The 25014-nt window shown below is 40.9% G+C and overlaps 1 protein-coding gene across 1 annotated transcript in view; it reads left to right on the plus strand.

The window, feature by feature from the left end:
- FAT3 (FAT atypical cadherin 3) overlaps positions 1-25014 on the plus strand; it is a 634426-nt gene that overhangs the window by 531499 nt on the left and 77913 nt on the right. Inside the window, exons 9-11 of the mRNA XM_045191687.3 lie at positions 10072-10347; positions 12815-13025; positions 17816-21889. Coding sequence (XP_045047622.2) covers positions 10072-10347; positions 12815-13025; positions 17816-21889 — 4561 coding nt within the window. The remainder of the gene's footprint in view (positions 1-10071; positions 10348-12814; positions 13026-17815; positions 21890-25014) is intronic.

Here is a 25014-nt window from a genome sequence, read left to right on the forward strand (position 1 = left end):
TGTGTCTTGCACTGGGCCTCTTTGCATCCATCTCATCTGGGACTCTGTGCTTCCTGGACTTGCATGTCTATTTCTTTCACCAAATTAGGGAAGTTTTCTTTCATTAGGTTTTCAAATAGATTTCCAATTTCTTGCTCTTTCTGTTCTCCTTCTGGCACACCTATGATGCAAATGTTGGAATGCTTGAAGTTGTCCCATAGGCTGTTTACACTGTCCTTGCTTTTTTTGGATTCTTTTTACTTCTTGTTGTTCTGAGTGTGGTTTTTTTTTTTTGTTTGTTTGTTTGTTTGTTTGTTTTGCATCCTTATGTTCCCAATCATTTATTTGATTCTCAACTTCATTCACTCTACTGTTATTTCCCAGTAAACTGTCCTTTATTTCAATTAGTGTATTCTTTGTTTCTGACTGGATCTTTTTTATGTTGTTGAGGTCCTCCCTAAGCTCCTTGAGTGTCCTTATAACCAGTGTTTTGTACTCTGTATCTGATAGATTGCTTATTTCCATTTTGTTTAGGATTTTTTCTTTTCCTGGAGTGTTGATCTGCTCTTTCATTTGGACCATGTTTCTTTGTCTCCTCATTTTGGCAGCCTCCCTGTGTTTGTTTCTATGTATTAGGTAGAGCTGCTTTGACTCCAAGCCTTGGTAGTGTGGCCTAATGTAGTAAGTATCCTGTAGGGTCCAGAAGCACAACCTCCCCTATCACCCAAGCTGGGTACTTGAGGTATGCCCTCTGTGTGGGCCGAGTACACCCTCCTCTTGTAGTTGAGCTTTGGTTGCTGTTGGCAGATCAATGGAAGGGATTTACCTAGACCAGTCAGCTGCAAGGACTGGATATGACCCCTGATCACCAACCTCCGCCCCCTGTGGAGGATCAGCTGTGCAGGGGCAGAGTGATGGTGTTCTAACATGGTCTGTAGCTGTTACCTTGGGTTTCCCGGGTGGTACAGGCTGAGGTCAGCTCCCTCCTGTGTCCTGCCCAGAGCCATCCTGCCTGAGCTATAAAACAATATGAGATAGCTGCTACTTGTGCTGGTCTTGGAGATTCCCAGGCAAAGCCAAACTTTGAAACTAGGCTGGCTGTTGGCTGGTGACCCCTTAGCAATAGATATGGGGGCTGGGGTCTCACTGAGGTCCTGCTGATTGTTTGAGAGGCTTTAGGAAGTTGTGAATCATGAGCTAAACCCAGCCATTCATATGGAAAATCTAAAGTTAACAGTTTGGTTGGCTTGTAAGCTGGGTGGGACAGAGTCTCAGCGGATCTCCAGGGTGGGGCCAACAGTGTTAGCCAGGTTGATGGAGTCTCTGATATGGCACCCACCGGCTGGCTCTGTGGTTTGCAGAAGGAAAAGCTCAGAAAAGAGACTGTGGCATCTGCCCACTTTTCTGTCTGGGAGAAAACTTCCCCCCAGTTCCCACCTTGATGCCAGACACTTCAGTTCCTCCCTGTATGTGACTGGTGACTTTCAAGCTGCTACCCTGCTGCTGGAGCTCAAAGTGAGTGAGTCTGATTTAATCCATGTGTGGGTTCTTTAAGGGGAACTGCTTGGGACTCTAACAGTTTCTTCTACTGACTCAATCCCTACTGGTTTTTGCAGCCAGAAGTTATGGGGACTTATCTTTATAGCACTAGAATCCTAGGCCGGGGGTCCTAGTGTGGGGCTGGGGCTCCTTGCTGCCAGGATACCCCTCCCAAATTTTTATCCACCACACATGGATGTGGGAGCAGCCCGTTCCACATCTCTGCCTCTCTTACCTGTCTGGATGTATGTAGTTTCTTCAATTCTATAGTTGTTGGACTTCCATTCAGTCCAATTTCTGAAGGTTGTGAATGATAGTTGCTCTATAATTCAGTTGTAATTTTGATGTGGTTGTGCGAGGAGGAGAGCTGTGTTTACCTATGCCTCCATCTTGACTAGAAGTCTCTGTGCTGCCTCCTGAAGTCACGATTAAATTCTAAGGCAAAAGAATTTAACCTAATTACCAGGGGGACACTTTAAAGTGGCTTCCCGGGGTACACAGCACCACCTATGGCCATTAGAATGTCTTGTAGCCAGCCATACATGCTGGGAAGAAAGCAATACATCCCACCCTCCTCAGCTCTCCCTTCAACCTGCTGAGCTTATGGGCCACAAAGACACATATTACCAAGGATGAGAAATTATGAATTTTAATAGCTTTCCTCAAATATCTGCCAGACCAATCTGAGCTACTGCATCCTCACAGCAATTTAAACAAATTTAGAGTGTGGCTCTTTCAAAAAGTCAATAGACGGAAATACATAGTAATATAAAACTCTTGATATTTGAGTAGTAAGACTTAACAAGCCTCATTCTTAAGTTTTATTTCCCTGTCACACTGGGGGTAGGTAAATCAAATGTTACTATTATACTCATTTTTCTGGTGAGAAACTGAGGCTATAGTCTGGTTAGGTGGACACTCCAAGTGTACACAGGTAAAAGAGATATAAACCCGCTTCTTCCTTCTCAGAATCAGATACCATCTCAGGAACCTTCCCCTACACACTTATACACACAAATTATACAATTTCATTCATTTGGGGAGGCATTTGATATAGTGAAAGGAGCACTGACCCTGAATCAGATGCTCAAGTTCAAGTCAGCACTTACTCAGTTGCTGTCTGTGTTACCACAGAAGGTAGCTCCACCTTTGTGAGACTCAGTTTCTTCTGCATAATGGGGAGAAGATGTTATGTGCTTTATGGGTTATTATAAGAATAAACTATTATGAGAAGGCCCTTGAGATCTGTGGTGTGTTGGACATATACAGGTTATATTATCACAGTCTCTCTTTCAACTTAAAATTGGAATAATATACCTGGTAACTATAAAATGTTATATGTGTGGCTTTTATTGTTATTTATGAATGACCAGAGATAGTCATTCCCAAATAATAATCTAAAAATTACATTGATTTGATTCAGGGACTCATGATATGTGCTTTTATGATTTTAATATACTTTTCTTATTCAAGTCCTGGTTTGATTTATAAAGATATGAAAATCAGCTGGTATTTGTATATTCTACAACCAAACCTGAGATTAAAAATCTCTTTTAGATGATCTTCAAATTTCTTAAGCCCCACAAAGGCAGTCCACTGAGACTGGCCACAGGGGCTTTCTGACAAAGGATCTACGTTTACTGGGGCTGGGAGGTCTGTAGCCTGAGCTCCTAGAGTTAGCCTTGTCCTCTACAGCCAGGAGGATTCCATTACTCTTTTGTCTCTAAGTGATGTCCCAGGGGTTCCTTACCAGCATCCTTTCTTTAAAAACACAATTTACCTTGAAAATTTGGACTTTGTCTTATCCTTTCTCTGTACTTTGTACCTGTATAAAGGGTGAGGGGAGAGGGAGGAGAGAAACAAGCAACTTTTGCTAAAGCTGCTCCATGATTCCCTAGATCAAGGGACTCCCAAGGGACACTGCCCTCATCAAAGGATTTCTCTGATCTCTTTCAGTGTCATGTCATGCTTAGCAGGTAAAAAAGGCAATGGCCCAGAACTTTCTTGTATATTTCAGTCAGAAAAAATGCTGGAAGGCAGCAAACCAACTCTAATGTGAAACTTTCTGTTAAAAAAATAATAATGACAAAATTTCACTTCTGGCCAGAGATCTGTGCCTGACAATTTATGAGTAAATCAGTTTTGGGAAGTGGATTCTAATTTTAAGGGCCGCAGGAAACTTTCTATTTAGAATAATCCCATGATTGATGTCAGTTATCTGGTTTGTAAGTGAGGATTTCTGTATAGCAAGGGACATACTATTAGCACATATTTGCTCACGTGTGTTTCAGAACTAATGTGTGTATAACTGAGGTGCACATGAAACGGCGTGATGGAATGGATGGTGCGAACCAAGAATGTGACTTAGGGCACATCCCTTACCTTCTCTGATTCTCACAACACTGGTAAATTAGAGATAATGAAGTTTAAGAAACAAAGATGATACAGGTTTTAAACTGTAAAAGAAGCACAAAACTGACATGATGTTTATATTTGTACATTCAAAAACCCAACTTGTTAGCTTGGGGCAAATCCAAGGGCATCACCCTCGAAATCACAACTATAGAATGTTTTCAATATGGTTTTGAAATGCCAATGGAGGCAGAACAGAATTTCAGTCATTTAGCACTTAATTGGTTCTAATAAAAGACAGAGTTCTTACCCTGCAACTCGCCCCATAGACATTTCCCACCATGAGTCTTTGTAAAGCCAGGCTTGGCATCCACCCAGACTTAGCTTAGAGGAGTCTGCAAAGCCCCAAGTATTTGTGGTGGGCAGCACTGAAACCAACTCTGAAGAGACTCCCTGCATTCAGGTCTCCTCCTGCTTTGATTCCATTGTACTTCCTAAGGCCTTTCGATTACCATTTTGAACACAAAATCTTTGAGGGTTACTTTGCTTTGTTTGTTAGTTCAGGAACTCACAAATGGCCCCAACTGTGGGAAATAAAAAGCAAATGAGGAAAAGGAAGTCTTTTACAGAGAAACACTTGTTCTGACTGTCGATTAGGCTCAGGAGAAAGCAAGCAGAAAGAGGCAAGCTTTTCAAGAGCACATCAACTTTGAAACTTCATGAAGGTCAGGGCAGGCTTACTGGCTGGAAAGCTTTTTTTACCCCATTAATATAACTGCTTCTGTGAACACAAATATTTTAGCATCTTGACTAAGTTAACTTGAACTTTTTAAAGGAAAGAATTGACATTCAAAGACTTTCCAAACACAGTGGAGGTAAAAACAATACCCAAAACTCTGTAGGCACACTTCTCCATCCTTTCTCTGCCTTCAGCTACAGACAAAGCTTGTCCCCATGTCAGGCTCAGTCCCATGGGCAAGCTGTCCTGGCACAGAGGTCAGACCACTGCCCTGTTTCTCTCACTCAGAAAAGCACATCTGGACCAAAATGCAGTTATAAGAATGACGATGGTCTGACTAACTTTATTTTTAAAAATAAGTGATTTTCTAGAATGCATCCAAATGCCTGCATATCATTTCATGGTGATCACTAAAGGCATTCCTGTTAGTCAGGAATAAAACAAAAGTATCATTATTTCCACTACTATTTAATATTGTGCTGTAAGTACCAATCCATGCAATTAGATAAAGTAATTTGTGTTATCGGAATTATAAAGAGAAAGGTAAAACGATATCTAGTTGCATATAAAATAATTACACATCTGAAAACTCAAAAGAGTGAATGAAAAAACTACTGCAGGTGACATGAAGATTTAGTAAAGGAACAGGTTACAAATTTAACTGACAACAATCAATAGCCTACATTTATAACCAAAAAGAAATGTTGAAAAGATATAATGGAAAAGGAGACTCTATTTAAGATAACACATGTATAAACTTAAAAAGATGTCCAAGACTTGTTTGAGGAAAATGAAAACAACTCTGAAAAACAAGGCAGTAGATTTGAACAAATGAAAAAAGACAAACTATCCTTTTTGGATAGGAAGGCACCATCATAAAGAATCAGTTCTCCCTCAGTGTAATTCCAGTCGAAAATGCTTCAGGTTTTGCCCTGGCCAAGTGGCTCATTTGGTGATGCAGTGCATCAAAATGTTGTAGGTTCAATTTCCTGTCCAGGCACATAGCTAGGTTGCAGGTTTGAACCCCAGTCGGGGAGACAAGCAATCAATGTTTCTCTCTCTCATCAATGTCTCTCTCTCACTCTCTCCCTTCCTTTCTCTCAAATCAATAAATACATGCTTAGATGAGGAAAGGAAGGAAGGAAGGAAGGAAGGAAGGAAGGAAGGAAGGAAGGAAGGAAGGAAGGAAGGGAGGGAGGAAGGAAGGGAGGAAGACTGCTTTAGGTTTTGTCAGTTGCTATACAGGTTGAGTATCAAGTTTATCTGGAAGAACAACAAGCACCAATAGCCACGAAAACCTTGAAAAAAAGAGAAAGCCCAGCTTTTCCAAATAATTAAAATGTGTTGTAAAGCCTCTGAAATTAAAACATTTTATATTGATGCATGAAAAGACTGGTAAACCAATGGAACAATATAGAAAAGCCTGATGTACATGATTTAGTATAGATTTAGTATAAATTTAGTATACCATAAAAGTGGCTTCTTAAATTGCTGGGGAAGTGATGATCTAAAAAGTGGCATTGAAATAAATGGAGAGCCATGTGGAAAAAGAAATAAAAGTAGGTCCATTCCTCATGTAATAAACCAGGAAAAATTCCAAATGTATTAGAGATGGGAATGTAAGTAAAGTAAACATGTATAGGCTATTTATTAAAAATTTGAGTGGGTTCACCTATAACGTAGAAATGTAGTAAACGTTCTAAAGTATAACTTAACGTCCAGAAACAACAAGGGAAAAGATTGATGTATTCAATTACATGAACATGAAAATAAAAAGTTCACATAGCAAAAAGTCACCATGAGCAAAATAAAGATAAATGACAAAATTGAGAACATTTGGAATTTATAATCATCATAATTTCCAAAAATAAAGGAAAAGGCCATTTCACCCATAGAATGATTTATATAGTTTTAAGAGAAAATGAAATATGACTGACCCTTAAACGTATGAAAAGGAAAAGATGCTCAACCTTACTCATAGTAAGAGAAAAGCAAATGAAAATTACACTCAAATGCCATTTCTCATCCACCAGATTGGCCAAAAATTCAAGTTTTACTATGTACATGTTCTGCTGGCAAGGCTGTGGGAAGACAGGCATTCTTACAGGTAAAGGGGGCAAAATTAGGTTTACAGTTATTCCTCTGGAAAATAATACTATATTTAATATGTAAAAGAATAAACTGTGTTTTGTGTACTCACAACTGTAAACCTACTTTTGCCCCCCTACTCTCTGTTGCTATGGGAATGCAAAATGATAAGACTTTTGGGTAGGAGAATATGGAAATACTGGGTTTGCCAAAAATTTCGTTTGGTGTTTTCTGTAAGATGGTTCTAGTAAGTGCTTTGTTGTCTTGAACTTAATTCAAAACAATTTTGTATTGTGACAGCTGTCATATTAACATGCATTTTAAAAAACATCAAAATTGGTGAATTTTTGCATAGCCATTTTAATATTGAAGATGGAAGAAAATACACAACATTTACAGCATATTATTTCAAGAAAGATAAAAACACAACTGAAACACAAAGAAAGATTTGTGTAGTGTAGGGATTAGGTGCTGTGACTGATCAAACATGTCAAAAGTGGTTTGCAAAGTTTTGTGCTGGCGATTTCTCACTGGATGATGCTCCACAGTCAGACCAGATGAAGTTGATAGCAATCAACTCGAGACATTGAGAACAATCAATGTTATACCATGTGAGAGGTAGCCAATATACTCAAAATATCCAATCAATAAAGTTATTGGTGAAAATGAAAAATGTGTGTTTTATTTTGCAGAAAAACTAAATGGACTTTTTGGCCAACCCAGTATCTACCAAAACTGTACCAGCACTTCTCCTTTGATCCAGCAATCCCCAATCTAGTGTCCCAAATATATGTTAGCAAATATATGAAAAGACATGGGCACAAGGCTCTTCATTACACACCCTAAGAGCAAAATAGGAAATATTTCAAATGAACATCAGCAGAGGACTGATTGAATTAACTATGATTTATCTACCCACCGGAAGGCTATCTCTAAACTGAAGTGGACTGACCTTCAGGATATAATGCAGTGACACTGTTGATATTTTGGGTCACATAGTTCTTTGTTGTGGGGGGGCTGTCCTGTGCATTGTAGGACAGTTAGCAGCATCCCTGCCCTCTACCCACTATATCCTAGGAACACCACCCCCCAGTTGTGACAATCAAAAATGTCTCCAAATATTGAAAAATTTCCTTAGGGGACGAAGTCATCACCAATTGAGAACCATTGATGTAATGTTAAGTGAAATAGCATGTTGAAACAAAGAGTACATAATATTAATTCTAAAACACTGATTACCTATAGACGGAAGGAATAAGATGAAAGGAAAATATAGAAGCTAAATTTCTTTGACTATACCATTTTTGTAAATTTAACCTTGGTAATTTTATATATGCATATATAATATAAAATTAAATTAAATGTTTAAAAAACAAATCTAAAAGTTGAAAGCAAATGGAAGCAAATGAACTTAATATGTATATTCAGTTGGTAAGACAGATGTAAGAGCTATTGTAAGAGCTATTATAAGTGACTTTAAACATCTAATTTGACTGTATATCCAAATCCTAAGGACCAAAAGAACTGCACAATAATATTAAATGGTTTTGAATGGCCACAATTATAATGGAATTTTAATAACAATGTTGGTGTTTTTATTCTGAGACTTTGTTCATGTGTTTCAAATAAAGCAAGGATTAGTTATGATGATGTCATTAAGCATGAGAATTTCAGTATGGGGGAGAAGAGGTACCAATGTAAAAAGAATGAGATTAAGTAAAAACCTTGATGCCTTAATTTCAAATTGGAAGTGTCAATACCAACTCATGAAATAATAATTAAAACCAAAACAAATTTCTGATTTCTGTCCACTGAAGAAAACCTAGACACAACAGCAGATCTAGCAACAATAGGCATTCTTCACACCAGATCGTGCATGGTCTCTAAATGCCATTTCTAAATAAAAAGTGACCAGCCCTTTTTAGAGAAGTGAATAATTCAGGACTGGGGTTAGAAAATGTACAAGACAGCCCTGGGGAAAATTAGCAATAGGACTTACAGAAAGCAAATGGGTTATCGAAGACTACTAGAGTTGCGTCAAAAGATCGTAAGAGCCAACTTGAAGAAGCTCTCATTGGCCAAGGAAGGGCCATTTGTGCATCAGTGAGCACAGTAACTGCAGTGGACAGAAACATCAGATGTGATTAAATTCAGTAGTTTATAACAATGCTTGAAAAAAACACTTCATGGATCATTTTTGGAGGAGCTGAAGACCCAATTCATTATTTTGAAATGATAAATAGAAGAAAAGAATTAAGAATTTATCCTGCTATTCCTACAGGAAGTGTACTTCAGAGTAACCAAATAACTGTAATAAGTTTCTTTTTGGAACTCTTCTAGCTAACAAGGGAGAAAGAAATAGATTAAATTACCATTTTGCATTTTTAATGAATTAATGTTATATATCTATAAATTAAAAGGCATGTCAACCAAATGCAATGTTGGGCCTTATTTGCATATCCTGAATAAAATAAACTGAAAAAACTATATGCATATGTTTATCAACATACATAACACATTTAAAAATAATCATAGAAAGATGAACACCAACAGCATGTTTAATGATCATAAGGAATTAATTTTTCTGTGTTTAGATATGATAAAGGCATTGTGTGTATTTAAGAGTTCCTGTTAGAGACATATCCTGAAAGTACATGATGGCTGGGATTTACTTCAAAATAATACATGGGAGCAGGTGGGGATGAAACAAGGTCAACCATGAACTCTGTATTGTCAAATGTGAGCAATGAATACATGAGGGTTCATTTAGCTATTATTTTTATATCTGCCTGAAAATGTTCAAAGCAAAATGATTCACAAAGGGAAACAAGTTAGGAGCTTCAGATTTACCTATTATGTCCCTGCTCAACATGTCCCGTTTAAAGGAGAGCTGCAGTGTGTGTGCACCACAGCTGAGAAGCTCTGATTGCTCCGAGATCACCACCGCTTTCCTCAGCCTCTTCTTTGTCACTGTTCCCATTCTGTCACTGCCTCCACGTTAAGCCCACTATGAGAAACACATAACAAAAACTCAGGGTAATGGGAATGGAACACACCAAGGTCACCCTGTGATCTCTTACGTTGTGCCTCAAGTAATGCTGTGGAATTATCTCCCGCTGGGGGCTGTCTCAGCTGTGCAATTAATAGTGAGACTATTGATCAGCTCGTAGGTTGTGTTCCTGCTTCTGTGAACTACTGGTTTAGTGTTAGCCTCTAATTACAGAGTGTTTTCACACAAGAACTTCCTACATATTGAGATAGCTGCTGCAAGCTGGGGTCCAAGGACATGGAAGGCAGCAAGAGGGCTGGGGCCTCTCACACTAGCGAGGAGTGAGTTGGCGGTCGTCATCACTCGTGTCTTCTTTTAACTATAGGTATTTATCAAAGTGCTGGATAATAATGATAATGGCCCGGAATTCTCTCAGCCAAATTACGATGTAACAATTTCTGAGGATGTGGTCCCAGACACAGAGATATTGCAGATCGAAGCCACAGACAGAGACGAGAAGCACAAGCTGAGCTACACTGTCCACAGCAGCATCGACACAGTCAGCATGAGGAAGTTCCGGATTGACCCCAGCACGGGCGTGCTCTACACCGCGGAGAGACTGGACCACGAGGCCCAGGACAAGCACATTCTCAATGTAATGGTAGGCCCACACTGCTTAATGTGCTCTCCCAGCAGAATCATTGACCGTTCAAGGCACACCCCTTAGTCTCCAGATATGCAAGGTCCTTAAATTTTGTAAGTAGTGCTAAATTTGGTCTTTTCACAACAGGGTTGCCTTCATTTTTGCCTTTTTATTTCAGTGAAGAATGACTGTTGTTACACAGTGACTCCATATTTTTGCCAAACTGAAATATTAGATGCATTCTACAGGCAGTGGCAGCTGAGGACAGACTGATGTGAGAGGGAGGAACAGGCCGAGTTGCTGTAAATCTCCCACTGTATAGGATTGGTTCACATCCAGAAGACTTTGTGGGAAAGTTTAAAAGAAGTTCCTTAAGACATTAATCTCAATGATAACCATTTACTCAGCCTATGCAATGCTCAGTCCTTGAAAGCATTTACAGAATTCATTTATTTGCACCAGCACTGGACCTAGTAGTAAATACTAGCATACAAAAGAGAACCCAAAACACACCGAAGCCTGCTGAGAGTGTTAACTCTGAATTTGGGTTCATGGGCCTCCAAATTATGTAGAAGTTGCTTTAATTTTAAAGTGGAGTTTGCCTAGTTCCCATAATTGGGAAGTAGGGATTAATAAGAAGCATCCTTGACTGGTTTATGACCTAAAATCTGTCCTTTTAGCCACCCAAGAAACCTATGGGCAATTGCACAGCCTCTGCCTACAGAGCCCTCCTGAGTTCCTTAAGACCAAGTGGGATAAGAGGCTTAATCTTGTGCACTGATTGGCTTTAAAATACACAAAGATGCTACCATTTCCCAGGCAGCTGTAAGTAATCAATATTCTACTAAGTGCTACTCTGCCTGCCCAAGCCTAGAAACCCTTGTGGGCAAGAGGAAACCTGAGTGTCCTGCCCTCAGCCCTGGTTTCCAGCTGAGACTCGGGGGAACAGAAGAGGGAATCCTCAAATCCATCCCTCTGACACCCTTCATTCATTCATTCAACAGATATTTCTCCAGCACCTGCTGTGTACCAAACACTGTTCAAAGCACTAAAGATATGAAATAGACGGAGTCCCTGCACCCTTGTACATTCATATGGAACAGACCTAGATTTCAGTAAACCCAAAATCCAGAGTCCAGCTTGGTCCCTGGGTGTGGCAGGCCAATGTGCAGACAGAGAAATTCAGCACACTCCCTGGGTTGCTTTGGCATGCATTTTTTTCAGGGGCAGAAACCTTATGCCAGTGACTAACTCCATTCTCACAATTCTTCGAGTCATTTCTGTTCATTCTTTCCTTAACAAACTCAAAATTCAGTTTGGTTACCCTGTACCATTACCATTTATGTAACTGAATATTTAGAGCAAACGAGTCCTTTAATACTGCCCTTCTCCAAGCTAAGCATTTTAGTCAGTTTGTTCATTCCTTGTAGATGTCATTTCTGAAAACCCCTTTCCCTGTGATGGCTCTTCTTTGAACATTTTCTAAGTTTTTTGCATCTCTCAAGATATGGAATCTAAAAATTGAATAACTGGAAAGTGTACATTTGATTAATGCTACATAAAATTATAGTGGAATCATGTGGTTAAAGAATTGATTATTTGCGAGCTTTTGCCCTATGCAAAATGGGAAACTTTAAAGCAGTCAGGCAGGTTCTTTGGTGAAGTCACAATGAGGGTCTTACGTTTTAGAAATTAAGATTCAGTTTATCTTCCCAATAATGAGGATTCTCGCTCAGTCCTGGGCCTTCGTATGTGTTTGTTCTTTTTGCCTGAAATACGTGCCCCACACAACCACCACCTACCATTTTACCTCTTCAACTTATTTGTGTTACCTCTTCCACGAGGCTGAATGCAAAGTGAAGTTCTTCTCACTACTCACTCCTGTCCTGGAACTTACCACTGGGCCTTATACCTGCCTCTCTACTTGTTTGTATTCCCCAGTCAACTACAAAGTTCTTGAGGGTAGTGACTGTGTCTGATTCACTGCTGAACCACCAGAGTCAGTTCTGGAACTTGACGAATAATAGATGACAGTAAATGTTTGTTGAATGATTGAATCAATGAATGGCAATGCTTATGCTGCATTCATTGATTCTACTTTTTAGTTTCCTTTTAAAGAGCTTCCATGCACCATTCAATTAGCAGCTGTACACACAAATGAGAGGTAGTGGCTGTGTGTGCATGTGGGGGGTGAGGAGGCAGAAGAAACTGCTGTGTTTGTGATATCCAGGTGTGAGTTCCACAAACACAGACTGGATACAGACCATTCGTCAGGCATAATACAGAGCAATAAAGAGGATGTGGTCCCTGCTCTCTGTTTATTCACAATCAGTGTCCTGACTTGACTGAGCACGTACTAGGAGCCTGGGACTGGGTCAAGCACTTTGTGTGCATTTTGTCATTTTGTTTTCACTACACGCGTAGCCATGTGAGTTCTTTGCAACTTTAGATGTTAGTCCTACTGCTTCTTGTATTTTGCCCAAAGGTCAGAGATCAGGAGTTTCCTTATCGAAGAAACTTGGCCCGAGTCATTGTGAATGTGGAAGATGCTAATGATCACAGCCCTTATTTTACCAACCCACTGTATGAAGCATCTGTGTTTGAATCGGCTGCTCTGGGATCAGCTGTTCTGCAAGTGACGGCTCTGGACAAAGACAAAGGGGAAAATGCAGAACTCATATATACCATAGAAGCAGGTGAGAGCTGTTGCACTGATTGCCCAATAATGATGGCATTGGACCCTCAGTAGTATTTATCACCTTGCAAAATTCACATAGTTACTGCTGGAACACCACCAAATGAAATTTTTGGCCAGGCAGCTGCCCTATTTGTGTGATGATGGTGTATAAAGTTCTTGGCATTTCCGTAGTATGTTTTCCATCACTGACAGCAAGGAAAGAGTTTCCTTTTATTTTGTTCAATTTCAGATTTTTCTGTAAAGGAAAAGAGAAGAGAAATGTGTAATAAATTCATTGTCTTTTACTTATGGGTCAACAAGCCATGGTCTCAGACTGAAATAACCAAAGCTTCCCATCATTTGAGGGCTGCCAGACAGTCTTGTGAATTGAATCTTACATGACTTTGTTTACTTGTCAGTAGGCGGGCTGCGGACTTCAGACATTCCTTTGCCCCCACAGTTGACACAAATTCACTTTACTGGAGGTAATCTGAGTAGCTGAGTAGTTGGTGGGTACTTAACTGACTGCTTAACCGGACAGATAAATAAATATAGACTCTCATTTTGTTAATTGTGAGATTTTTAAAAAATCTATTTTAACATCTATAAGGCAAGACCATACACAGTTTACTGATGGTTCAAAGATGGACCACCAGAAAACATTTATGATGGAAGAGATAAATGTTCAATCAAGGGATAGGACTGTAAACTTAAAAATTACAAATATCTTTCATCCACTCTGTTTTCCCCTCTCCTCTTCGGTCTTTTTTTTTTTTTTTTGAATATTCAGGCCACATATTTCCAAAATGTTCTGCAACATTATGTCTGTCGTGTATCCTGCCAAATGCTGTCGCCTTTCATGCCAGCACCGGGAAGGCTCCTTTCCCTTGATTTAAATGTGGAGCAATTTTATGAGTAGTGGAATTAAAATATGAATACTAGAATGACAGTTTTAGACTAAAAAATATTAGAAAAAGGAAAGCCAACAACCTTTTTTTAAAAAGCTTGCATTGAACGATAATCTAAAATTATGTCCTATATTAGGCATCCACACTTTTTATAAGTCTGTTGTAAACTCTCTAAAAAAGAAGACAAAAAAACTGTTCATAAGAGCCTGGTGCCTTCAGAAGATTCATCCATTTTTTTTCTGGATTTCCATGGAATTTCCTTTCAATATAAATAAAGCCCTACCAACAACTTTTAAATGCTATTTTACATCTTACTTACCACAGGACATTTTATTACTTCACTGTGTGATTCTTGTTCTTTTGTTCTACAGATAATCTAGAAACTCCTTTCAAGAAACCAATTTTTAAATAGCATCACAGAAAATGTCACCTAATCCAATAACTGTCTATATTCTTTCTATAGTTTTCCCCTAACTTACATATTTCCCCATATTCACTCACATGTATACATTGTTCCACGTCATTGGAATCATTTAGATATAGGGTCTTACTTCTACCTTACTTACTTTTTCTAATCATTTTCTTGTCTGCCTACTGCTTTTTACATTTGTCATTAAGGCTACTACAACACTCCTCTTAGGTCACCAGATCATTCTTACACCAATTTGCAGGTTCTTGAAGACTGAATTAAAAGTAAATTACCACCTCCCTGTCTGGTATAGCTCAGTGGATTGAGCACGGGCCTGCAAACCAAAAGTTTGCAGGTTTGACTCCCAGTCAGGGCACATGGCTAGGTTATGAGCCACATGCCCGGTGCGGGGCTCATAAGAGGCAACTACACATTGATGTTCTCTCCCTCTCTTTCTCCTTCTCTTCCCCTCTCTCTAAAATGAATAAATAAAATCTTTAAAAAAAAAAAAAGTAAATTACCACCCAGATGAAAGGACTGCCTCCCTTTATCTTTGAGCCTTCTCAGGCTGATCCTGGTGCTGTGCACAGAGAGAGAACTCGGTCATTTCTTCCATAGTTGACTGTAACTAGAGAGAAAAGTTGTTTCCTTAAAACACCTTTTATATATGAAGCTTGAATTTCCAGAAATCCACAGGAATGATTGGTATCTCCGAAAATGGCCTATGACTCTCTATGTAAAAAGCTAATGAGAATTACAGTGTATATGATAAATCTCAAGTGGTCCCTGGGTTTCCGTCATGGACATACAGACCTATGCTGGATGGGACTGGTGCTCCCCAGCCAGGTTATTCCCAGATCAGGGTGGGATAGAGGCAGATCCCAGATGCATCAGCATTTTGAAGCACATGACAAGTAGTTATGTGAAGTGTACATTTTAAGTTCCCTCACAAACCTCCAGTAAGCAAGATTTTACTCTGCTTACTGGCAAGCTATAAATTTCCTCCCCTGCCTGGCCTCTAAGAAACTGTCGGAGCTTCTTATTTTGGCCTGAAGGGCTGAGGCAGAACTGAAGCGCAGAGCTTCAGGTCTTCTACTTAGTTCAGGTTTTATGTCGGTGCAAACAGTGGCTTGTGTGTGGCTCTGAGACCCGGCAGTATAGGGGAGACCAGGACTAAGAGCTCAGTTAGGATGGGGACATACTGGATCCCAAGATATACATAGATAGAGAATTAAAAATCTTTTTAAATCTCTCCTCTCAATCATTCAACAAATATTTATCGAGCACCTTCTTTGTGTCAGGTACTCTGCTGTGTACTAAATAAATGGTGATAAGTAAGATAAGCATAGCGTTTGCCAGTTGCTGAGAGTCTGCAAGAGGCTGTAGACTCCAAGAAAACAAGCAGAGGTTAGTTTCTGAGGATTCAAGTATAGCAGTAGAAAGTAAGAAGAATGTAGATTCTCAGAATATAGGCCAGTATGTTGAAGAGGAAAAGAGGCAGAGAGCGCACTCTGGGCCTGACATGTGAGCACAGCATCCTGGAGGAAGGTACCAAGCAGGTCAGCAGCCAGGTAATAGCGAGGTGATGAAGTTCTACTCAATGTCAGACCCCAGCTTCTCTGTGTCTGGGCCATGCATATCTTGCTGAGTATGTAGAAATCTGCTGTGCCTGGGGTGAGGAAGGACTTACCTGGAAACTCCACAGTGGGACATCAGAAGCTCAGGTGCGCTTGTCATTCAGGATTGTGTGTTGGTGCCATTGCTGGAAGGGGGCCATTACTCCGGTATCTCTACACTTCTCTCCTCTGAGGTGCTGGAGTGAGATTACTGTTGCCTGCTTGTGAGGTCTCTGAACCAGATGTTGGGCTCCTACTCAGTTCCACAGTGCTACTTATTGAAAATTTGCACGTTTGTTGTCATCACAGAAAGGTCATCACAAGTTTAGGTGGCAAAGTAAAAGAATCCTCCCAACATTAAATATAATATTGTTTAATATTCACACTTTGGGGCGAGAGTTAAATTTTTACCTCTTTGTTAGATTTACTTCTTTAAAAATAAGCAATTGTCTCATAGAAACTGATTTCTATGAGCATGACTTTTTCACTTTCAGGCACAGAAAAGTTTGCTTAACACATATGTAATAAGAAGTGTGCATACAGCTGCATTTGTTTTATCTTTCAATGGATACATTATAGAACCGCTCTCTCAGTCCTGGAGCCTGTCTTCATGGGAATGACATTTAAACTGTCCACGTGTCTGCCTTACTCAGTACTTCAAAAAGAAAGAAAAATATATAACTGAATAATCAAGATTATTATTAACTTTTGATTTAAAAGAATCTAGACACACACGCACATGTGTTCTTCGAGAAGTATTAGAAAGCTTGTTGAGAAAAGCAAAAGAACCTTGGGGAAGGATTGTGCTTCACATTGTCCACTACTTCTGAACTTCGTTCTTTCCACTCTTCCAGTTATCTTTCCCCCATTCTGTTCCCCTCCGTAATGTTCCTCCTCCTCCACAACCCCAAGTTCACACCACCGCATGTTCCAGAGTCAGAGCTCTAACCTCGTACCGTTTCACAATTCATGGCACTTCCTATTTCAGCTATGTCAGAGTGGGCACCAGTTTCTCAGTTTTGTAAGGGTTACGCCTCAGGTTCTTGGTCTGGATGCTGGTTCAGATTATCAACAGTTTCCTACTTCCCCAGAAACCCTTGGAAAATTTGGCAACTAGAATGATTGCAGATTGGAGCAACGGCCTTATAATTATTTGTCTAGCTTCAAGTCTGTGTATTCATGTGTGTGTTTGGGGATATAGGGAAATGAAGACTCTGTTAGTCAGAAAAAATAATCCTCAGGACTTACAAAGCAAACAATGACTTGGGAAGACTTCCCCCAGTATGAACAAACCTTCCCTTACCAAAGTGGTGCTTAGGATGAAGTCGCTTTTGATAGCTTGAAACAATACCAATTCCATGTAGTAAAGCTTCCCTTTAGGGTAATCTGAAACCTAATGACTGTGATACTGTTCTAGAACCCTCTTTCTGGGAACATAGAATGCAGAATATGGTTTAGGTACAACTACCTTTTTCCTAGTGACATTGGCATGTTCCAGCCCAGTCTGTGTCTCTTCTGACAAGGCTGGGAATAAGAAGATCCTAAATACTCTTAACAGAAAAGTCTCTCCTACAAGCTTTTATTTACCTGTTTTAATGTACACAGTACTATGTTGTTGGTGTTAACCTGGGTTAAGAAGATAATGACCGGAAATGCACAATTTTACCAGAAAACTCATGTCGGTTGCTTTTTAATACTTCTGAAAGAGAATCTCTTATTTTACTTCAGAATGAGATGGAGTGAATACAATAAATACATAAATAACCCAACTGCTTTCGATTTGCCCTGTTGCAGTAAAATAGCCTTTAGATGAAAAGTTAATCTTCAAAGAATGATCCAATTGTAACTCATTTCCCCATTGATTTCCTCATTGTAGGGAACACTGGGAACACATTTAAGATCGAACCAGTCCTGGGCATCATCACTGTTTCCAAAGAACCAGACATGACGACCATGGGTCAGTTTGTCCTGTCAGTCAAAGTCACAGATCAAGGTTCCCCGCCGATGTCTGCCACGGCAATCGTGCGCATTTCTGTCACCATGTCTGATAATTCTCATCCCAAGTTCACTCACAGAGACTACCAAGCAGAAGTAAATGAAAATGTTGATATTGGAACATCAGTCATTCTAATCTCTGCTATCAGTCAATCTACCCTCATTTATGAAGTCAAAGATGGAAACATTGATGGGATCTTTACCATAAACCCATATTCCGGAGTCATCACCACTCGGAAGGCACTGGATTACGAGCGTACTTCCTTTTATCACCTCATTGTACAGGCCACTAACATGGCAGGAATGGCTTCCAATGTCACAGTCAATATTCAGGTTGTTGATGAAAATGATAATGCCCCAGTTTTTCTCTTTTCTCAATATTTGGGTAGCCTCAGTGAGGCTGCCCCCATCAATAGCATTGTCAGGAGCTTAGATAACAGTCCACTGGTGATTCGAGCCACTGATGCTGACAGCAACCAGAATGCTCTGCTTGTGTATCAGATTGTGGAGTCCATGGCCAAGAAGTTCTTCACAGTGGACTCCAGTACAGGCGCAATCAGAACAATTGCTCCCCTGGACCATGAAACCATCTCCCACTTCCATTTTCATGTACACGTGAGAGACAGTGGTAGCCCCCAGCTGACTGCAGAGAGTCCTGTTGAAGTCAACATCGAGGTGACAGATGTGAATGACAATCCGCCTATTTTCACTCAGGCTGTGTTTGAGACCATCTTACTTCTACCTACCTACGTTGGAGTGGAGGTTCTGAAAGTTAGTGCCACAGATCCTGACTCGGAGGTGCCCCCAGAACTGACATACAGCTTAATGGAAGGCAGTTTGGATCATTTTTTAGTTGATTCAAATACTGGAGTGCTCACCATAAAAAACAACAACCTCTCCAAAGATCACTACGTGCTGATAGTTAAAGTTTCCGACGGGAAGTTCTACAGTACGTCCATGGTCACTGTCTCAGTTAAAGAAGCCATGGACAGCGGCCTCCACTTTACACAAAGCTTTTACTCCACCTCGATCTCAGAGAACAACACTAACATAACCAAAGTTGCTATTGTCAATGCAGTAGGAAATCGCCTCAATGAGCCTTTAAAATATAGCATCTTAAACCCAGGAAATAAGTTCAAGATAAAATCTACCTCAGGGGTCATTCAGACCACTGGAGTCCCCTTTGACCGTGAAGAGCAGGAGTTATATGAGCTGGTGGTAGAAGCCAGCCGTGAGATGGATCATCTGCGTGTGGCTAGGGTGGTGGTCAGAGTTAACATCGAAGATATAAACGACAATTCTCCAGTCTTTGTGGGCCTCCCTTACTATGCTGCTGTGCAAGTTGATGCTGAGCCTGGGACTCTGATTTACCAGGTGACAGCCATTGACAAAGATAAAGGTGCAAATGGGGAAGTGACCTATGTCCTACAGGATGACTATGGCCACTTTGAAATTAACCCTAATTCAGGGAATGTTATTTTAAAAGAAGCATTCAACTCTGACTTGTCCAACATTGAGTATGGCATCACCATCCTAGCCAAAGATGGTGGAAAACCCTCTTTGTCCACATCTGTGGAACTTCCCATCACAATTGTCAACAAAGCAATGCCTGTGTTTGACAAGCCCTTTTATACAGCATCCGTCGATGAAGATGTTGGAATGGACACCCCCATTCTGAGCATCAATGCCACCAGTCCAGAAGGTCAAGGCATCATATACATCATTATTGATGGGGATCTTTATAAACAATTTAACATTGACTTTGACACTGGGGTTCTGAAAGTCATTAGCCCTTTGGATTATGAAATTACATCTGTTTACAAGTTGACAGTAAGAGCCAGTGATGCCCTCACTGGTGCCAGGGCCGAAGTCACTGTTGACTTGCTAGTTAATGATGTAAATGACAACCCCCCTATTTTTGATCAGCTTACATACAATACGACATTGTCAGAAGCATCTCTCATTGGGACACCTGTTTTGCAAGTTGTCTCTACTGATTTGGACTCGGAAAACAATAAAATGGTACATTATCAGATTGTCCAGGATACGTATAACAGCACCGATTATTTTCACATAGACAGCACAAGTGGCTTAATCCTGACAGCAAGGATGCTGGACCACGAGTTAGTGCAGCGCTGCACTTTGAGAGTCAGAGCGACTGATAATGGCTTCCCGTCCCTAAGCAGTGAGGTCCTGGTTCATATCTACATTTCAGATATAAATGACAACCCTCCAGTTTTTAATCAGCTCATTTATGAGTCATACGTGAGTGAATTAGCCCCCCGGGGCCATTTTGTAACATGTGTGCAAGCTTCTGATGCAGACAGCTCTGATTTTGACCGGTTAGAATATAACATTTTATCTGGGAATGACCGGATGAGCTTCCTGATGGACAGCAAGAGTGGTGTCATCACACTGTCCAACCACCGGAAGCAGCGGATGGAGCCTCTGTACAGTCTCAATGTGTCTGTCTCTGATGGGTTGTTCACTAGCACTGCACAGGTGCACATTAGGATCCTCGGAGCTAACCTGTACAGCCCTGCCTTTTCACAAAGCACCTATGTAGCTGAGGTTAGAGAGAATACTGCTGCTGGGACAAAGGTAATTCATGTTCGAGCAACAGATGGGGATCCAGGGACATACGGGAAGATCACTTATGCCATCATCAATGACTTTGCTAAAGATCGATTCCTCATAGACAGCAATGGACAAGTCATTACAACAGAAAGGCTTGACCGGGAAAACCCTCTGGAAGGAGACATTAGTATTTTTTTGAGGGCCCTTGATGGTGGAGGGAGAACGACTTTCTGCACTGTGAGGGTGATTGTGGTGGATGAAAATGACAATGCTCCCCAGTTCATGACCGTGGAGTACAGGGCCAGTGTCAGGGCGGATGTTGGAAGGGGCCACTTGGTGACTCAGGTTCAAGCCGTGGACCCAGATGATGGAGCCAATTCAAGGATTACTTATTCCCTATATAGTGAGGCCTCAGTTTCGGTGGCTGACCTCCTGGAAATCGATCCTGACAATGGCTGGATGGTCACAAAGGGCAGTTTTAACCAGCTGAAAAACACAGTGCTATCGTTCTTTGTCAAAGCAGTAGATGGGGGCATCCCAGTGAAGCACTCCCTCATTCCTGTCTATATCCACGTCTTGCCCTCGGAAACCTTCTTGCCTTCATTTGCCCAGTCTCAGTATTCTTTTACCATTTCAGAAGACACAGCCATTGGGAGCACAGTGGACACGCTGAAGATTTTGCCCAGTCAGAATGTCAGATTCAGCACAGTTAATGGGGAACTTCCAGAAAATAACAAAGAGGGTGTCTTCATCATAGACCAGGAAACAGGCACCATCAAGCTTGACAAACGCCTTGATCATGAAATCAGCCCAGCTTTCCACTTTAAAGTAGCAGCCACTATCCCCCTGGACAAGGTAGACATTGTGTTTACTGTGGATGTAGATATCAAGGTGTTAGATTTGAATGACAACAAGCCAGTCTTTGAAACTTCAAGCTACGAGACCATCATAATGGAAGGGATGCCTATTGGCACCAAACTCACACAGGTGAAAGCCATTGACATGGATTGGGGAGCTAATGGGCAGGTCACATACTCCCTCCACTCAGATACCCACCCCGAAAAGGTAATGGAAGCATTCAATATCGACAGCAACACAGGCTGGATCAGTACTTTGAAAGACCTGGATCACGAGACAGATCCTTCATACACCTTCTCCGTGGTGGCATCCGACCTTGGAGAGGCCTTCTCTCTTTCTTCCACAGCTTTGATCTTTGTCAGGGTGACAGATATAAATGACAACGCACCAGTCTTTGTCCATGAGGTGTACCAGGGGAACGTGAAGGAGAGCGACCCTCCGGGAGAAGTGGTCGCGGTCCTCAGCACGTGGGACAGAGACACTTCTGACATTAATCGCCAAGTGAGCTACCATATTACAGGTGAGTCTACCACCCTTGGCTTTCACTATGTGCTCTGCTTTCTAAAGATGGAAGGTCGCAGGTGCTGAAAATAGGAGAGAAGAAGAAGATGAGATGAGGGGTTAAGAGTAATGATGCTCTGGGGCCAAGGAAAAGATCTCTGAGTAGACATGATTGTTGGTTGCTACTTAAGCCTTAGCTTGGTGTTCACTGGTTTGCCTGCGACTGATTTCCCAAGTTGGTCTCAGTCCTTGAGTCACCTTTCATCATTTCAAAAGGAATCCAGCCAAATCTGTCAAGTACAACATCTCTTTTTGTCAGGGAGCTTTGGGAGATGTATTTTTAACTATATTCCTTTTCCCTACTTTTTTTAGGGGTAAAAAAAAGCAAAGAGCTTGACCCCTGTAAGCTTCACTTACAAGTTTCCTCCGGAACTAAAAACTCAAATGCGTGCAAATACACAAACTCGAGAGCCTGGTTTGACCTTTTGATGAAAAAATCCCGTTATAACTCTAAGCCAAAGATATTTCTGACAAATCACTTTTCTTTGATCCCTCTTCTGTCTTTCCAAATAGTAAGTAGCAGTTCAATGGGAAAGGCAAGATAGACAAATGAGGTCACCCAGAGGGCACAAAATATGTCACCATTGCTCCAAGGGCCTGAGGATTTCATGTCAGAGTGAAGAAGGGATGCCTTGATCAGCGGTAGGTTTCCAGGGGTGATTGGCCTTAAACTACAAAAAGGAGAGGGTGGGTGGTATGGGAGCAGTCTTCCTAAAAACTATTTTGGGGTTTTGAAAACTAACATTTTGATGTTGTGACATTCAAAGGCAGAACATAAGAAAAGTGCCAAAAGATTTTAAAGAATCCATCAATACTTGTAGTCAGGTGGCTTCCCTTTAGAAAAACTACATTATTCAACGTGAAAAATGAATTAATTAGAATGCCCTCAGGATACAGAATCTGCTTAAGTACAGTGGTGGGAAAGCTAATTAATCACTGTAGAATAAGGTCCACAGGGGAGCATGTGACTCAGGGCTTGGGACTGCCATACTTTTCCACTTGACTCTTCTTTATGGAACTGTTTTCTTGATGTTTTCTGTTTCAAGCTCTTTGTGCACTTTATACTTTATCTGATAACTTCATTTTTTATTAAAATGTATATTTCTGCAATAAAGACATGAGCAACAGTGGTAATGAAAGAAAGGTGAGTAAAGCACCACTTTGATTTTATTTGCATTCAATTTCCAATGAAAAGCTTCTTAGGCATCCTGAAGGATATTTTCCTATTTGGAAGAATTGTAACTCAACTTTAATTATTTATATACTGACTCTGAATAGACGATTTAAAGGGACCATCCTATCAACTTTACTAAAGTAATGAGAACAGAGTAGCTTAAAGCTACTGTTACTGCTCCCACTGCCAACCACCAACTGATTTTAATGAGATTTAACTTTTGCTCTTGATGTAGCACAACTTGGCTGTGCTGCCACAGATTAACAAAGGACTATTAATCATTTGATATAACAAAAGAACAGTGTGGGCCTGTAGCAAAAGCATTTAACAGGTTAAATTTGTGCATGCTGAAATAATATTCAGAGGCAGCCTGGTTGAATCCTAGCCAGTCAGGGAGGAAAGCAATCTCCCAGGGAAGACCCCAAGCCTCACTAGAGCGGGTTTCTCAACCTCCATACTATTGACATTCTGGGTAGAGAAGTCTTTGTTGTAGCTTCTGTGTCTTGTGGGATAATTAGCAGCATCTCTGGCCTCTACACAATGGATTCCAGTAGCACCGCCATCAGGACCCCTGATGTGACCTGCAAAAATGTCTTCAGACATTGACAAATGTCCCTTGGGGGTGGGAGAGGAGGGAGGCATAGCCACTCTCTGCTGAGAACCACTGCCCTGGAGGATTGTGCAGCCCTCTACTTTTCTGTACTGTCTGCCCAGTGCGGTCTGTTTATCCTGCGCTTGCCCCCACCACCCACTGTGCCTTGTGATGAAGAGTGCACTCTGGCCCTTGGAATCCCACTACTTCTCCTCCATCCCTTTGGCAGGACCCTGATCTCTGCCCTCTTCTCTTTTGAAGACTCATTGTAAGAAGGCTCGTTGGCTCCACTTTTTCAGTGAAGTAGCAACCAGTGTGCAGTAGGTTTCCCTATTTATTTGTTTACTGTCAGACTTTCCCACTAGAATGTGAGCTCCACCAAGAGAGCAGAGGCTTTTGTCAGCTAGTGCCACTGCCTGGAGCAGAGCCTGGCCCAGAGTGGGTGACAAATACTTGTTAAATGGCCAAACAAGTGAAACGCTGATGATTTAACTGAATTCCAGGCTTCTTGCCAGTTGTCTCCTCCAGTCTTCCTCCAGGTTTGAAGTGACATTATTTTCCTCTTTAAAGATTGGAAGGTCAAAGCAGTTTTCTTCCTTCACAGGATTTCTGGGACCACAGTCAGTGTTTCAGCATCGTCAAAAGCTGTTCCACTTCACCTCTTCCCTTTTTCTCCCTCTTTCACAGCTTCACTGTGATAAATTTGATCTAATTGTAGTTTTCTCTTTGAACTGATCCTTCAATGGCCCCTTGTTAGGGCTCCTTGATACTAATGGGTCTTCTTCTGTCACATACACTTTTCTCTCCCAAACTCCAGTCCTTATAAGAAGAATGCAGCTGTATGATAAAGCCTCATTAAAAGATTACTTAATAGCAGAAACCCAAAACACTAATTTGATAGAATATATGCACCCCTATGCTCATTGCAGCATCATTTATAATAGACAAGATTTGAAAGCAGCCCAAGTGCCTATCAGTAGACGAGTGGATAAAAAGGCTGTGGTACGCTTACACAGTGGAATACCACTCGGCCATTGAAAACAAGAGAATCTTACCTTTGCGACAGCATGGATGGACTTGGAGAACATTATGCCAAGTGAAATAAGACAGTCAGAGAAAGACAAATACCATATAATCTCACTTATATGTGAAATCTAATGAACAAACTGAACTAACACACAAAATAGAGACAGACTCATAGATACAGACTGACAGCTGTCAGAGGGGACAGGGACTGGGGGGCTGGGTGAAATAGTTGAAGAATTAAGAAAAAAACTCATAGACACAGGTAACAGTATGGTGATTACCAGAGGGAAAG

Source organism: Desmodus rotundus, chromosome 5, assembly GCF_022682495.2.
Source record: "Desmodus rotundus isolate HL8 chromosome 5, HLdesRot8A.1, whole genome shotgun sequence".
Taxonomy (NCBI): domain Eukaryota; kingdom Metazoa; phylum Chordata; class Mammalia; order Chiroptera; family Phyllostomidae; genus Desmodus; species Desmodus rotundus.